Source organism: Phyllostomus discolor, chromosome 8 (assembly GCF_004126475.2).
Source record: "Phyllostomus discolor isolate MPI-MPIP mPhyDis1 chromosome 8, mPhyDis1.pri.v3, whole genome shotgun sequence".
Taxonomy (NCBI): Eukaryota; Metazoa; Chordata; class Mammalia; order Chiroptera; family Phyllostomidae; genus Phyllostomus; species Phyllostomus discolor.
The window spans coordinates 42462609-42478976 of record NC_040910.2 but is presented as its reverse complement, the minus strand read 5'-3'; the positions used below and the strand labels follow the sequence as shown (position 1 = coordinate 42478976).

The 16368-nt window shown below is 49.9% G+C and overlaps 1 protein-coding gene across 2 annotated transcripts in view; it reads left to right on the top strand.

Moving 5' to 3' along the window:
* OLFM2 (olfactomedin 2) overlaps positions 1-12471 on the top strand; it is a 67486-nt gene extending 55015 nt beyond the window's left edge. The window contains exons 2-6 of one of the 2 annotated variants that reach the window (XM_028521701.2): positions 7421-7570; positions 9182-9328; positions 9550-9769; positions 10094-10200; positions 11337-12471. In XM_028521701.2, the coding sequence (XP_028377502.1) occupies positions 7421-7570; positions 9182-9328; positions 9550-9769; positions 10094-10200; positions 11337-12014 (1302 nt within the window). In that variant the 3' untranslated portion in view covers positions 12015-12471. The remainder of the gene's footprint in view (positions 1-7420; positions 7571-9181; positions 9329-9549; positions 9770-10093; positions 10201-11336) is intronic. The other variant, XM_028521702.2, reaches the window with a different exon arrangement.
* The last annotated feature ends 3897 nt before the right edge of the window (positions 12472-16368 follow it).

Sequence of the window (16368 nt, the reverse complement as noted above, 5' to 3'; positions counted from 1 at the left end):
GCAGGACAACTAGAGTATGGGCCAGAGAGAACACTGCATTGTGAGTCTTGTTGAAGCAGGGCTCACCTCCACCAAATTATATCAAGGAGAGCCCCTAGGACAGGAAGCCGCCGGGCCACATAGGGACCAGGATGCAGCAAGTGTCTCTGGCCATCTCCCTCGGGGCTCCCACTCACTCCTCTACCATTGGACATTCCGTGATGCCTCCTCATTCCACAGCCTCAGCCCCCACTCCATGGGGAATGATGACGAGTTTCATCAGTCCTTGCAGATTGTCTCAATTTAGTGACCGCATCAAGCTCAAACCATTCTGCCTTCAGAAAGTTCCTGAACTGGCTGTAGAGTGTCGTGAGGGTTGTAACAACAACAACAACAAGCACTTTCGATGATTGTTCTAATTGCTTGTACATGTTCATATAGTATGAACATGTTCCAGCTTCCCAGCAATCCTGTGAGGTCAGTACAGTTATCATGTCCATTTTTACAAATAAGGAAATGGTGTGACAGAAAGGTTAACTGACTTGCCCACCTCACACAGCAAGTGAGTGGCTGAGCCAGGACATAAGCCCAGGCAGCCTGACCCCAGGACCCAGTTCTCAACCATGTGGCTTGATTCTGCCATCTGAGTGGCACTAGGAGGTAACCAGAGGAACGAGTGGCTCCTGTCGTAAGGAAGTTGTCTGGAGAGATGCTGGTGACATCACACAGGCCCCTTTTTGGGAGGACTGTGGGAGAGATCCCTGCCTGTTCTTGGTTACCAAAAATACTCAAGCCTTCTCCTGAGCATCTGGTGTTCTTTGTCTCAGGACACTGGGAACCGCATAAATGACCAGCTTTCCCTTTTTGAGTTGGCTGCTAAGGAGCCAGGAGCCAGTTTTATGGCCCAGCCATATGCTGGTTGTTCGGGTTTTTCTTAGCCTCATTTCTGTCTCTCTGCCCCCACTTTTCTCTTTTTTTCCTTTTCTCCCTTGTCAAAAAAAAAATTAAGGGGTTGAAAAAAATATTTGCAAGACCACTATGCATTCATTTTAGAAAATAAGGTACTTTTGAAGATGGCAATAAGAATCCCCACTAAGCCCTAATTTTTAAAAAATCCTCCCCTGAGGAGATATAGTTATTGATTTTAGGGAGAGAGAGAGAGAGAAGTGGAGACATCAATGTGAGAGAGAAACATTGAACAGTTGCCCGCTGTATGTGTCCCGACCGGGGATCGAATGGAAACCTTCCTAGTGCTGGGGGTGCCGCTCCAACCAGCTGACCTACCTGGCCAGGGCTAATCCCCCTTTAGTGTCTGCATAGTATTTCATCCTGTGAATGCACCTTAAGTTTTGAAGTCAATCCTCTTATCATCAGGCAAAATGAGGAAAAAATTCCAGTTGTCCAATTTTAAATAGCACTTTAATGAGGATGCTTGTAGCAGTGTGTTTGTTCACACGATCTCCCTGGGCTAAATTCTCAGACTTGGCTTGGCTGGGTCAAATACAAATGCAGAAACATTAAAGCTCTGGCCCTGGATTGGCAGACTGCCCTCCAGAAACATCTAATTCCCACTCTTCTATTTAATTGGAGCTATCGCGTGGTATTTTACATATCCTTGTAAACCACTCGGAGTCCTCTCTGGAATAAGGCAAGGTACAAATATATTTATAAGCCCCAAGCCACTTCTGCTTCCTGATTAAATTGTCCAGCCTCAAATGCAATAATATCCTTGTCTTATTAAGAGGCAGCTGCTTGCTCTATTCCTGTTGGCTAATCCCCGATAGCCAGTGCTGGCTGGCTGGCTGCCCCTAGGATCTTGGAACAATCCCTCTGCCCCTGGAAGATCCAGAAATTGTTTTTAAACCAAGGTGTAGGTGACAGAACTGTACCCTGAGATGAAGAACCTGGATGTGACAGCAAGAAAAATTTTCCTGAGTTTCTCATACTCAGTCAATCCTGGGTCTGTTATAGAGACATCAGCTTAATTGGGGCAGCAGCCTCAGCAAAAGTATTTGAAAAATCCCAGCCAGAAAGACAGTTTGAGGAGCAGCCACTGAGCATATAGCTTACCCTCTTAGAGCTCATTAGCAGGAATATTAAACTCAGAACCAGCAGCTAAGCCAAGAGAGTGGATGGCTTCTTGGGAGCATTTGCCGCATCTGAGGTGAGACAGGCCACCCCATCAGAGGTGTCTGTACCTGGGGAGCTCCTGAGCTTTCACACCTACTATTACAGCATTTCCTTTAGTATATGCCATTCTCTGTCCCTGAGGCTGTGACCACCAAGAGTTCATGACTTTGGTTCCAAGCTAAACCCAGTCTGGAGAGCAGGCATTTGGACGCCCAAACATTGAAACTTCCAGGACATTCCATGGGTCCCCTCAGGACATGAACTGCCTGTGCATTTGATCTTGAACCTGACAAGGAGCAAAATTCAGGATCTTTGCTGTACTGAGAGCTGGCAGCCAAACCCAGGCATTTAATCACACTGCTGCAGAGAGCACTCCGGCGGGGCGTGTCCACGCGGACAATTATTTTAGGAAAGCCGTGGAGGCTGCCTCTCCTGGCCACTTAAATCTTGCTTCTCTTTTGCAATTCAGTATTTCAATTGTTGAGAGAACACGGATTGTTTGCTTCAAAGCACAGGGTAGGAGCTGCAGAAAGGAGATGTTAATTCTGTTGTGCTGGTCAACTCTGTTTCTGCACAAGTGAGAATTTTCAGGGGGGGTTGTCCAAATTGCTTGAGGATCAGAGCCTGGGGAACAGGGATGGGAAGCTGGGACTCACATTCATTGTTTTTGTTTGTGTTGCGTTGTGTTGTAAGTGTGTTTTTAAAGAACTGGATTTGTTCTGAAAGGAAGCAGAGCCAAGGGGGAAGCTTTCTTGAGTCACCCATCTTGTCTTGGGTCACTTCTCGTCTTGGGTTGCCTGTCTTGTCTTGGGTTGGGCTCCCACAGGGCAGAGCTGGAGGAGACCAGTTGAGTACAAGCATTCATTCACCGTCAGGTGATCCCAAGAGGAACCAGTGGGGGGAGTGAGATGAGAAGCCGAGGAAACCCACGAAGGGTGAGCCAGTGAGCAGTGTACTGCCGTGGGCACCTGGAGCGCTGGTCCTAATGGGCTCCCCTGGGCAACTGTGCAGTGTACACCTCAGGGAGAGGGGTGGGAGTTATCAGTAACTCCCATGAGGCGTGGATGGGGCTTGCGGGTGGGAGGGACTGCCTGCCTAGTGCAAAGGCAAAGCGGGCTCAGACCACCAGAGAAAGCCCATGGCAGTGAGGGATCCTGGGCAATTCTGCAGTCACGAGCGAGGCTCCTCCTGAAGCACACCTGCATGTGAGGCAGTCTGGGGAGGTGAGTGACTCCGTTCCTCCACAGGGGAGATGTGGATGCGTAAAAAGGGGGTTCTCCCAACTCAGAAGGGTGTGTGTAAGGCACAAAGAATGACTAATTACAGTAGTTTTAGATGGCATTTCTGAATGGTTTTTTCCCTTATAAATTAGTGAGGAGTCAAACTCATCTGTACAATTATATCACTTGCTCACATTTCAATAAGCTTTAAAAAAAGACTTTATTGAGTGAGAGAGAGAGAAAGAAAGGTGGGCGTATAATAGCTGGAGACTCTGAGATTGTGCGTAATTCACAGCCTGGCTTATCTCTGCTATAACTCCTGGGAACAGCCTCAGTTAACAGCCTGCAAATGATCAATTATTGTGGGGCTTTGTTTCTCTGTAAAACACTCGGCTTTTATCAAAATTTCTTCGGTGTCTGTAGGAATGCATCCTGGTTAGGACCAGGATCTTTCATTTCCCACTTCTCTGTTCACCACTCATCATCCCTTGCCTGGATGTGCAGTCACTTTTGCCCTGATCTCCTGCCCTGGCCCAGCTCCCCAACCCCTACAGTCTGTTCCCCCCACAGCAGCCAGAGGGCGCCTGTGAGTTAGGTCATGTCCATCCTCTCTTCAGAACCCTCATGGCTCCCATTTGACTCAGAGCAAACAACAAATCCTCCCTGCTGCCTACAGGCCCTGGGCATGCTTCCCTGTCTCCTCCCTGCCCTCATCTCCCTCCTCCCTGCTCCCCCACAGCCACTTACCCCTTTGCTCACTCTGCTCCAGCCACACCATCCTCTTCCCTGTTTCCTAAACATGCTAAGGAATGATCTTGCCTCAGGGCCTTTGCACCTCCTGTTCTCTCTGTCTGGAACATAATGCCTAGATGGCTAGCCACATGATTCTCCCTCACCTTCTTCAAGCCTCGACTCAGATGCATCTTCTCGTGGAGGCTTTCCCAGGCCTAAAACTACAACCCCTAACAACCCTAGCCCCTGTGTCCCCCGTCACTTCTTCCCTGCATTACCTCTTTCTGTGGCACTCATTTCCCTTTAAACACGAGTGTTTACTTTACACTCACATGTAAAGTAATAAACATTACTTACACGTGATGTTTATTTCTATGTCTCTAATGTGCACTTCTAGAAGAGTTTTGTGTTTGTGTTTTGTTCACTGCTGTGTTTTCAGGGTACAGAACAGAGCTTGACACACAGTTGGTGCTTTACAAATACTTGTTGAACAAATGAGACCATCATGACCTAGTGAAAACAAGAGGATTGGGACTTGTGACAAACTCCAGTGGGTTCTGGGGAAACTGAAGGGGTCCTGACCTGGGGGCCCAGCATGCACCACCCAGTGGCAATCAGTGCTTATTGTTTTAAATTTTATTTTTCAGTTACGGTTGACATTCAGTATCATTTTATATTAGTTTCGGGGCACAACATAGTGGTTAGACAATTATAAATTTACAAGGTGATCCCCGATAATTTGAGTACCCACTTGGCATTGTCATCCATAATTCTTACAATATTATTGACTATTTTCTCTATGTTGTACTTTACATCCCTGTGACTATCTTATAACTACCAATTTGTACTTCTTAATCCTTCACCTTTTCCACCCATCCCCTGATGTTCCTCCCCTCTGACAGCCATCAGTTTGTTCTGTGCATCTGCGAGTCTGTTTGTTCCTTTATTTTGTTTAGATTCCACATATAAGTAAAATCATATGGTATTTGTCTTTCTCTGCCTCATTTAGCATAATGCCCTCTAGGTTCATCAGTGATGTTGAAAATGGTAAGATTTAATGATTTTTTATGGCCAAGTAATATTCCACTGCATATATGTACTGCATCTTCTTTAACCAATTGCCTATTGACAGACACTTAGGTTGTTTCTCTATTTTGACTACTGTAAATAATGCTGCAATGAACATAAGGGTGCATATATCTTTTTTGAATCAGTGTTTTTGGGTTTCTCCAGCTATATACCCAGAAGTGGAGTTGCTGAGTTATAAGGCAGTTCCATTTTTATTTTTTTGAGGAATCACCATACTGCTTTCCACACTGGCTGCACCAGTCTGCATTCCCACCAACAGTGCACAAGTTTTTGCTTTTCTCCACATCCTCTCCAGCACTTGTTTGTTGATTTATTGATGGCAGCCATTCTGACAGGTACAAGGTGATATCTCATTGTGGTTTTAATTTACATTCTCTGATGATTAGGGACATTGGATATCTTTTCATGTGTCTGTTGACCATGTGTATGTCCTCTTTGAGAAGTGTCTATTTAGGTCCTCTGCCCATTTTTTATTGTACTTGTCACTCATGGATGTATTTATTGATTTTAGAAAGAGAGGAAGGTGGGGTGGGGGAGAGAGAGAAAAAAAAACAGATGTGAGAGAGAAATGTTGATTGGTTGCCTCCTGAGGGCCCCTGACTGTACGTGTACTTTTTCTGGTGTATGGGATGATGCTCCAACCAACTGAGCCACCTGACCCGAGCTGCTCATTACTTAAAAAAAAAATTAGAGAGAGGAGAAGGGAGGGAGAAAGAGGGGAAGAGGAACCTCGATGAAAGAGAGAAACATCAGTTGGTTGCCTCTCATATGCACCCCACCGGGGACTGAACCCGTGACCCAGTCAAGTGCCTTGACTGGGAATCAAACCAGTCACCTCTCACTTTGTGGGACAATGACCAACCCACTGAGCCACACTGGTCATGGAGGACTGCTCATTTTTTAATAGGATTTTTTTGGGCATTGAGTTGTATGAGTTCTTTATAAATTTTGAATACTAACCCCTCACTGAACACGTCGTTGTCAAATATCTTCTTCTGTTTGGTAGGTAGTCTTTTTGTTTTGTTGATGGTATCCTTTGCTGTGTAAAAACTTTTTAGTTTGATGTAGTCCCATTTATTTATTTTTTTGTTTTCCTTGCCTGAGGTAATAAATCAGAAAAATACTGCTAAGAGCAATGTCCAAGTTTTGGCAGTGGGTGTGTTTTGAACTGTGTACAAACTTCTCTGACTGCAGAGGACCCCTTCTCCAGCACGCTGGGTGACACTGCCAGGGTTCCCAGGACTACAGCTTGGGAAACACAGCTGTGATCGATCCTGGAGCTGCCTGAGTGATGTAAACTAGCTTGAAGTTTCATTAGGAGGGGTCTGAAGGTGATGGCTTCTGTCAAGGGCCTGGAGGTCTCTGAGAGAATTGTCACCCTTTGGCCATTGCCTTGCTTGGGCTTCTCAGGAGCAGGGGCAGAGGTGGGGTGGGAACAACAGTGTGTACCCAGAGTTTATGTGTTTTCCTGGACTGGGGAAGCAGAAAGAGGGGTCCAGGTTTGGGTGTCAGTACAAGCAGGCTTCGTTCTGTCTTTTTCTAGAAACAGCCTAAGTGCCCATCAGTAGATGAGAAGATCAAAAAACTGTGGTACATTTACACGATGGAATACAATGTAGCAGAAAGAAAGAAGGAACTCCTACTTTTTGCAACAGCATGGTTGGAACTGGAGCCTATTATGCTAAGTGAAATAAGCCAGCCTGTGAAAGACAAATACCATATGATCTCACTTATAAGAAAAACCTAATGAGCAAAATAGTACCAGAGGCAAGAAACATGGAACAGAAGACTGACAGTGGCCAGAGGGAAGGGGCGGGGGTGGATAATGATGGGAAGAAGGGGAAGGGATTAGCTAAAGGACATGTACGAATGACCCATGGACATGGACAACAGTGTGGGGACTGATTGTGGGAGCAGGGGGTGGGATAGGTGGAGGAGGGCAAAAGGGGAAAAACTGGGACAACTGTAATAGAATAACAATTTTTAAAAAAGGTCAATTTCTAATGGTTATTATGGAGGCAATGTTGTGTGTATGCAAACGTGTGTGATTGAATAAATTCCTGTCTTGTGGAAGGGCTCAAATCCCACAACTCCTTGTCATGTTCTTTAACCCCTCAGTCTTGCAATCTGTAAAGTGGGGTTCCATGCATCAGACACTCAGCACCTACTCCAGCATGTTCCTGGGGTCCAGCAAAGGGCAACTGTTGTTTCTCTGGGTCCCTTGTCTCCCCCATTAGGTTCCTGTTTTCTAATCCCTGACCTCCCCACAGACCCTCTTCCAAAGCCCAGAGGAAGGCTGGCAACTGTATACTTCGGCCCAGGCCCCTGATGGGAAATGCATCTGCACGGCGGTGATCCCTGCCCAGAGCACCTGCTCCCGAGATGGCAGGAGTCGAGAGCTGCGGCAGCTGATGGAGAAGGTGAGAACCTTCCATGTTGCTCGGGGAAGCTGGAGAACTCTCCCAGTCCCCATCCTGCCCCCTGGTTCCATCCAGGTCAGCCGGGGCCACATCTAGCCATACAGGTTATTCAGAGCTGGCAGATAGCCTGCCTCCCATCCAGGTGGATATTTTAGTTAATATTTGCTCAGTGATTCTTTGGAGGAAGAGCTGAGTGCTGTGTGGGGACCAGAAGGAAAGAGGCCCCCATGGCAGCATCTGTGCCTCCTGCACGTGTGCGCTCCGGCCTGCCCACTGTGCACACCCCACTCAGCCCTGTGGCTTGCCAGACTCACCTGCTGAAAAGGTGCTTGGGGTCCCTTGGGGAGGGTTCTCACCCTCTATCCCAAGAGGCTTGTATAAAGATTCCTTCCCCTCTGGTTGTGGCCAATAGAAAACGGTCCCCATTCAATACATCCCTTTACAGTCTTAGTGCCCTTTATAGACTGATTGCTGTCCCTTGCCGCTGCCCAGCTGACTGCCCATTAGACAGTTCTAATGTTGGTGTTAAAAGGCACTGGCTGTCTCCCAGCATCACTGTATAAAAGGGGAAGCTGAGTCTTGGCAGAGGACAGAAGATACCCTTCCTGGCATGAGAACCTTCTACCCATGAACTCCATAGGGTCCTGCCCTAACCTCAACACCAGAGCTGCTTTCCCCAGCAATCCTGGGTGCCCATGTGATGTCCCCTGATTGTTGACGATGGCTGTATAATGTTCTGTGGTGGTCAGGGTGGGTATCAGGCTGTTGGGTTTCTGAGAACTTCCAAGTGTCATGTGGAAAGCCTGTGTATTTCAACAAGCATCCAGTGCAGCCTTTGAGTTCACCTTAGCCAGTGGGGCTCACCTTGGCTTTGTGCAGCTCACTTTGCCCAGTTTGGGTTAGGAGAGGCCAGGTCTAGGGAATTCTAGTTTACTCATTTAGCCAAAAAATATTTATTAAGCATCTGCTGGGATCAATGCTGGGCACTAGGGATTACTGCCTCCTCCCTGAAGAAGGCAGATGAATAGGAACGTTCCAGGTAATAGTCATAGCTGGGAAGATAATAACCAGCTAACAAGGTCAGAGAAGGCCACTCTGAGGGGGTGGTGCTGGAGTTGAGACCTGAAGGATGAGAGGGAGAGGCTGTGGGAAGATGATGGGAACAGTGCTTCAGGCAGAGGGATCTGTGAGTGCAAAGACCCTGAGGAGCGAAGGAACTTGGAATCTGTGAGAGTGAAGGGGGCTGGTGGCTGGAGTGGATGAACGTGGAGAGGGGACAGGCAAGGGGGCAGAACCAGCCCACAGGGTCTTTAGGGGAAGGAGGTGATCCAGTCTTCCTTCAGAGAAGCTCCCTCTGGCTGCTGGGTGAACTGACCACTGGGGGCTAGCTAGGGTGGGAGCAGGAGGCCAGGAAGGAGAAGAGGGTGGTGAAACGTGATGGTGGCCATTCCAGGAAGAGCCGATGGATGGAATGGGCATGCCTTTGGGAGACTGCTGGTAAGATCATGGGAGGAGGAGGTTGGTTGGGTGTTTGCCAGGTCTTGTCTGTGGCATCTGCAGGGAGGGGGTGGGGGCAGGAGTCTGGCTTTCTCTAACCCTCCCAGTTCCTAGGTCCAGAATGTCTCCCAGTCCATGGAGGTCCTTGAATTGCGGACGTACCGTGACCTCCAATATGTACGCAGCATGGAGACCCTCATGCGGAGCCTGGATGCACGCCTCCGGGCAGCTGATGGGTCCCTCTCAGCCAAGAGCTTCCAGGTGGGTCCTTCTGGGTTCAGGTCAGAGGTCAAAGGAAGAATTAGGAATGATGCCCATTTTTCTGAGAGTGGGATCACATCTGGGAAGACTGAGATTTGGCTGGGGTCCAGTATGGGCTAAATGTCAAACATAAGGGGTGAGGTTATGGGTCAAATGTTGGGGTCATGTCTGGGTCAAAGGTCAGGAGTAGGGATCAGCGACAGTTCCATCTTGGTGGGCAGGAACTAAAGGACAGGATGACGGAGCTGTTGCCCCTGAGCTCAGTCCTGGAGCAGTATAAGGCAGACACGCGGACTATCGTGCGCCTGCGGGAAGAGGTGAGGAATCTGTCCGGCAGCCTCGCAGCCATCCAGGAGGAGATGGGTGCCTACGGGTATGAGGACCTACAGCAGCGGGTGATGGCTCTGGAGGCCCGGCTCCACGCCTGTGCCCAGAAGCTGGGTATGCCTTGATCCTTGACCTTGACCCCTAATCTCCTTGCCCAACCCCAATATGCAGAAGCTAGACAGTTTTGACCTCTAGCTTCTAAACTTTGACCCTTAACCTCCCTTCCCAAGGCCAAATATAGACCCTCAAAGCTGGAAATGGCCCTGACCCTTGACTTTTAGCCCCTTACTCCCAACTTAATTCTATCTTGGAATCAGATCTCTGGATCCACTCTCAACCCTGGTCCCCACTCTTCCCAATACCACTTCATTGTTGCTCAGCCTCCCTTGGGCTCTTTCCACCCCCCACTCCCTTATTCCCCCTGTTCCTGCTTCCCAGGCTGTGGGAAGCTGACCGGGGTCAGTAACCCCATCACCATTCGAGCCATGGGGTCCCGCTTTGGTTCCTGGATGACCGACACGATGGCCCCCAGTGCGGATAGCCGGGTGAGTGACTGTGCCCATTCCAGGGGTCAGAGCCTGGGAGGGACATAGCCTGTGGCTGTCTGTAGGTGCCTGGTGACTTCACACCAATGATTCTCTTGTAGTCCAAAGTGTCTTGGGATCTCCAGTGCCCTTGGACCTCCCCTTGCCTGTCTAGTGACTACCAAGCGATTCAGGGCCCTCCAGCCCTATGAATCCCCAAGTCTGTTGACCTCCAATGACTGTATAGAGACTAATGTTTAGTAGTACTACTGACCAGTTTCCAATGACCACTGACCTTTAAGTAACTACCTAGTAATAACCAGTGTCTTCACAGAACTAGGGACCACCCCCTTCCCACATCCAGCACCACTCACTGACTTCCAGTGGCCTCCGTGTTCACAGTTGCCCATCACCTCTGACCCACAGGAACCACCCATCCACGAACTGCCTGGTGACTATGCTAGTGACTGGTATCCTTGCCATGAGCATTGGCCTCCCAGGGATTATGGTGGTTCAACTGGGTGGCTAAGAGGTTGGGTTTGGTAATCAAATTTGGATTTGCGTCTCAGTTTCACCAGTTCTTAGTTGTCTAAGGTTCCTTAATATCTCGGATACTCAATTTCCGTATCTTCAAAAGGGCCATGATGATGTCAGCATTAAAGCTTTTAAGATGCATAGCCCAGTAACCAGCTCTAGTAAGGGCACTAGGGCTAGTGAACATGCTAATAAACAGGCTGACGAGTGAGGATGGTGAAGATGCTGATTGCAGGCTTGGTCATCTTGTGGTCACAGGGGCTACCATGGGCAATGAATACAAGTGACCTCTCATCATCGAATGGCTGTCCAATGACCAGTAACCATCCAATAGCCAATAGCCAGTGAATTCCTGGGTCCAGTGAGACCCCAGACACTGCAATTCCCCAATCCTTGGGGACCAAGCACCATCTATTTAGTGTGTGTTTTAGTGGCACTCCCTGATCAAACAATCCTAGTCACTGGGACTATGACAGGTCATGAATGGTCACTGGTCATTCCATGACTGACTAATGACTACTTAGTGACCGTTGGCCCTAATGAGCATGGTTGATTCCTGAGTGGTTGCTGGAGACTTTGGATCACTGGCATTAGCCCTCCAGTGACCAGCGGCTCTCTCGTAGGTCTGGTACATGGATGGTTATTACAAGGGCCGGCGTGTCCTGGAGTTCCGCACTCTGGGAGACTTCATCAAAGGCCAGAACTTTATCCAGCATCTGCTGCCCCAGCCGTGGGCAGGCACAGGCCATGTGGTGTACAATGGCTCCCTGTTCTACAACAAGTACCAGAGCAACGTGGTGGTCAAGTACCACTTCCGCTCCCGCTCCGTGCTGGTGCAGAGGAGCCTTCCGGGAGCCGGTTACAACAACACCTTCCCCTACTCTTGGGGTGGCTTCTCCGACATGGACTTCATGGTGGACGAGAGCGGGCTCTGGGCTGTGTACACCACCAACCAGAATGCAGGCAACATCGTGGTCAGCCGGCTGGACCCGCACACCCTGGAGGTCATGCGGTCCTGGGACACCGGCTACCCCAAGCGCAGTGCTGGGGAGGCCTTCATGATCTGTGGTGTGCTCTACGTGACCAACTCCCACCTGGCCGGGGCCAAGGTCTATTTTGCTTACTTCACCAACACGTCCAGCTACGAGTACACGGACGTGCCCTTCCACAATCAGTACTCCCACATCTCCATGCTGGATTACAACCCCCGGGAGCGGGCCCTCTACACCTGGAACAATGGCCACCAGGTGCTCTACAACGTCACCCTCTTCCATGTCATCAGCACTGCTGGGGACCCCTAGAAGGCCACCAGGGGCCCTTTCTACTCTGCCTGTGTCCCTTCAAGTTGGTCTGTCTGTTGTGCCCTGCCTCCCCTCCTGTCCCTTTATCTCTGTCCCTGCCTTTGGCCCAGCTTTCCTTCTCTGCCTCTGTATTTCTCCCGGTGCATTTTCTCTGTGTTGTCTCTTCTCCTTTATTGATCTGATTTTGATACTCCAGTTGTCATTCTGCCTTTTTATTGATGTCACTGTCTCTTTGTTTTTATTGATCTGACTCTCCAGATCATTCCCTGTCCCTGCCTGTCTCTTCCTCATCCCTCCCTCCCCTCCCTCTTTGCTTCCCTCCCACTCCCTTCCCCTTCTCTTTGAACCCTCCCTCTCGCCCTCGAAGGAGTTGAGTGCATGGATCTGTTTCTCTTTATTTTTTATTTACACCTTTTTTTCCTGGGTTGCCGGAATAAACGGGACCTTTGACATTTGATGCTTCTGTTGCTCTGTGTGTCCGGAAGGGGCAGAGGAGGCCTGGAGGGTAAGCCCAAGCCCGGAGACCCATCCCTGTTGGACCCTGGTCCCATATGGCAAGCTTTGTGAACCAGGGCAGGCAAGTCCAGCCTGCGGGACGGCCAGGGTGAGCCCTTTGAAGAAATAGGCAAAATTGTTTCAATCAAAAACAATTTGTTTAAAAGCAGTTTGATCAAAACACCTGAGAATTCTATCACAACAATGAAAACAGGCCTCAAATGAATAGTCTTCGTCATTCATTTTTTCACTCATTGTTCACTCTGGTGCACTGCTGAGCCCTCTGGCAACTTTTTTTTTTAAACAATTTGGCCACTTTTAAGAATTTGGGTATGAGTGGATAGAACATGGTCGAATTTTTCCTTTTGCTTCTTTTTTTGCTTTGTAATTTTAAAATCACTTTATTTCATTTGCACCTGTTCTGCATTAATAACAAAAGGCTAGAAACAGCCTGCAGGTGCAATGTGCTTTCCGTTGAACACACCCACACCTGGGTCCCATTTACCTAGAAGGGCCTTGGTCAGGCATGGGCCCACCACAGGGACCCCAGCTCTTGAAGGGGAAGGACAGCAAAGCTAGGAAGTATCTGAGACAGGAAGGGGTGTGAGAAGGATGACTTCAGGTAGAGACTGAAGTAAGCTGAGGCCAAATCCTCAGGAGCCTGTGGTGATAAGACTAAGGAGGGCAGGTGGCTGTGGGGTCACAGAAGGAAGGGCAGATGACGTTTTTTTCAGCCAGATTGCTAGTAGTCTGGGTGAGACAGTGCAAGAAGAGTGGGGAGAGTGACCTCTGGGGCTGCTGGTTGGGAGCAAGGGCAGTACCGTCCACCACAACATATGGGCCCCACCAAACCCTGAGCAGAAACATTGTGCAGAGACTCACTGGCCCAGACCCCACCCCACCCCACAGAGGCCACAGAGGCTGTGAATGAAACCTGCTCCTCTGGAAGGAACACTCCCCTCCCCGGCTCTAATTAATGGCCTCCCTGATTAAATCATCTCCGGGAACATGGGGGTTGCCTTGTGAAGGAAACCAATGAATAATATATGTGACTGCCTAATGCTCTCACTTAAAACCATTTTTTAAAGAAATCCTCAAGAAAAGCAATTAATTTCCATTTAAATTAACAAGTTGACATAGAAAAAGAATCGATTCCTGGGTAAACACGGTGAGAGGCACTTTGCTCTGTACCTGCTTGAAAAGAAAGGCACAGGGGCTGGGAAGCTTAGGACATCGGCACAGCAGCCCTCTGTTTGGAGGGAAATCTCCAAGCTGAGCACAGGGCGAGGGCGGGGGCGGGGGCGGGGACGGGGGCAGTGGTGGTGGTGGTTGCCACAGGTAGGGCATTGTTCTCCGATGGCAAATTTTCCCAAAGTAAGGTGGGGACTGAGAGCTGCTGAGCTTAACAATCTTTGTCTAAAATACACACAGACTTGGAGACTCACATGAGGGTGTGGGTGTGTCTGTCACATCTGCACGCCAATCCTCAAATGGATGCCACAGGCACTTGGCATCGTAACCACACCCCCGTCACAAGGCGGGCCTTGTGCTCGCTCCTTACATTGTGGATGTACTTTATGGAAACACAGCTGACCCTTGAACACGGGTTTGAACTGTGCAGGCCTACTTATGGCCGATTTTTTTTTCAATAAATACAGTAAATGTGCTTTCTCTTATGATTTTTAACATAACATTTTCTTTCTAGCTTACTGTAAGAACTCAGTATATAATACATGTAACACACAATATATGTGTTAATTGACTTTATTATCCATAAGGCTTCTGGTTAACAGTAGGTTATAAGTAGTTAAGTTTTGGGGCAATCACAAGTTAAATGTGGAGTTTTGGTTGTGTGAGGGCTGATGCCCCTAACACCTGCATTGTTCAAGGGGCAACTGGACATCCAACCACGCAAAGGCAGGAATACTCCCCACACCCCCAATGGGCCAGGATCCCACCCCCAAACCGCCAGCGTGTTTCAGGCCACCCTCCGCTAGCTCCGACATCCCCTTCTGCGCATGCACCCTGTCGCGTTGGGAAAGCACTGAAGCCCATCTGGCAGCAGTACTGGGTTACCAGGAGTTGAAGGGACCTGAGCTAGCCCTGTCCTGTGAGCACAGAAGCCTGGGCTGGTGCACAGGGAAGAGGAGTGGGGCCTGGGGGGAGTCTGGCTGGGAGGAAAGACTATGCTGTTGCTCACATTCTGAAGGCCCAGGATTTATGACCCCCTTCCAGGCAGGAGCGGGTGGGGGAACGTGGAGCAGGTGAGGAAAGGCACAGCTACCAAACCATGAATCAGCCCGACACTGAGTGGGCTCTGGGGGCATGTTTATCTAAGAGCAATGTTTTGTGTTTGTGTTTTGGCTGCTGCACAGCTAGACAAAGGAAGGGGTGGGGGTCCACCGAGGCAGGGGATCAAACCCAGACGGGGGTGGGGCACTCCCAGGGTTGCAGTGGACACAACCAGTTACATGGGCACATGCACACGAGAGAGAGAGAGAGAGAGAGAGAGAGAGAGAGAGAGAGAGAGAGAGAGAGAGAGAGAGAGAGACAGACACACAGATGCCCGAAGTGACAGGAGTACCACAAAGACCATTTTCCTGCCAGCCAGAACAGGCAGCCTCTTAGCCACCCGGGAGCCCAGGGACACTTTCTCTGCGTCTTTGGTGTTGAAAGTGAGGCACAGGCTCATTCTTTAGCAGCCCCTCCACCCTGAAGCAGAACTCCACAAACTCTGCTGTCCTGCACCACCCCCGCCCCCACCCCTGCCCAGTACTCATTTCTGATCCTTCCCAGAGGCACTATTGGGCCAGGATGGGTGCGACTGCTCCCCCAACCCCACAGAGCTGTTGGTGCAAAGGGTGAGGCTGCTCACTGCCTGCCCCATGGTCCCCACAGGCAGTGGAAGATTCTGCCAGGAGGTGCAGCCTCCGAGCCAGCTCCCTTGGCTGCCAGAGCTGAAATTCATTAAACCTTCCTAATGACCAACGCTCCAGCAGGCGGCAGGCAGAGTGACTGCTCCAGAAGCCTGACAGATTGGAGTCCAGCCAGGCGACTGTTTGCGACTCAGGTCATTATATTACAGATTTAGCCCTGGGGGCTTCCTTTGGGATCAACCCAGCAAGGCTTTAATTTGCTCAGGTCCCCAAGCCCTGGTACCCTGCCACCCCCATGCTGCGGCTGGTCCCCATGAAGTAGGGATGGTCAGAGTGGGCACAACCACCTAACAGACCCATAAATCATGAGCATGAACTCGGAGCCCCAGCTCAGGCGCTGGCACAGGGACAACTGAGTACGGGATGGACAGCAGGAGGGTCATGCTCACCATGCCCCACCTCTCATTTGCCACAGGATTCCCCTCTGCTCGAGGACAGCCCCTCCCCCGATGTTTCAGCACACGCCTTTCCCAGCATCTGCAGAGATGGCAGGACCCAGGTACCACCTGCCAAAAGAGCTTGTGGTGACAGGAATGCAGGCATCGTTCATTCTGTGTGGCCCATGTGTGGAGGGGTGGAGGGTGTGCAGAAAGCATGCCCAAATCTGGCTTTCCAAGAATCCCCCAAAGATCGTCAGCTCCACCTGACCTGCTGAATCCAGAGCTATGCGGTCAAGGCAGGGTTCTTGCATTCTACCACACCCAGGCTTGAGGACGGCTGGCACTAAGCGGCACCCCGCCTCCCTGGAGTCTGGGTGCTGGCATGAACTCCTGGAGGGCATCCTCACGCCTGGGACGTGGAGAAACTTCTGAGGGAGCAAGTGCAGCTGGACATTTGGACACCAGGGGTGGCAGGAAAGGCCTACATCCCCAACAGTGCCCCCAGCATTTCAGCAGGGAGGAAATGAGACACAGACGGCAGAG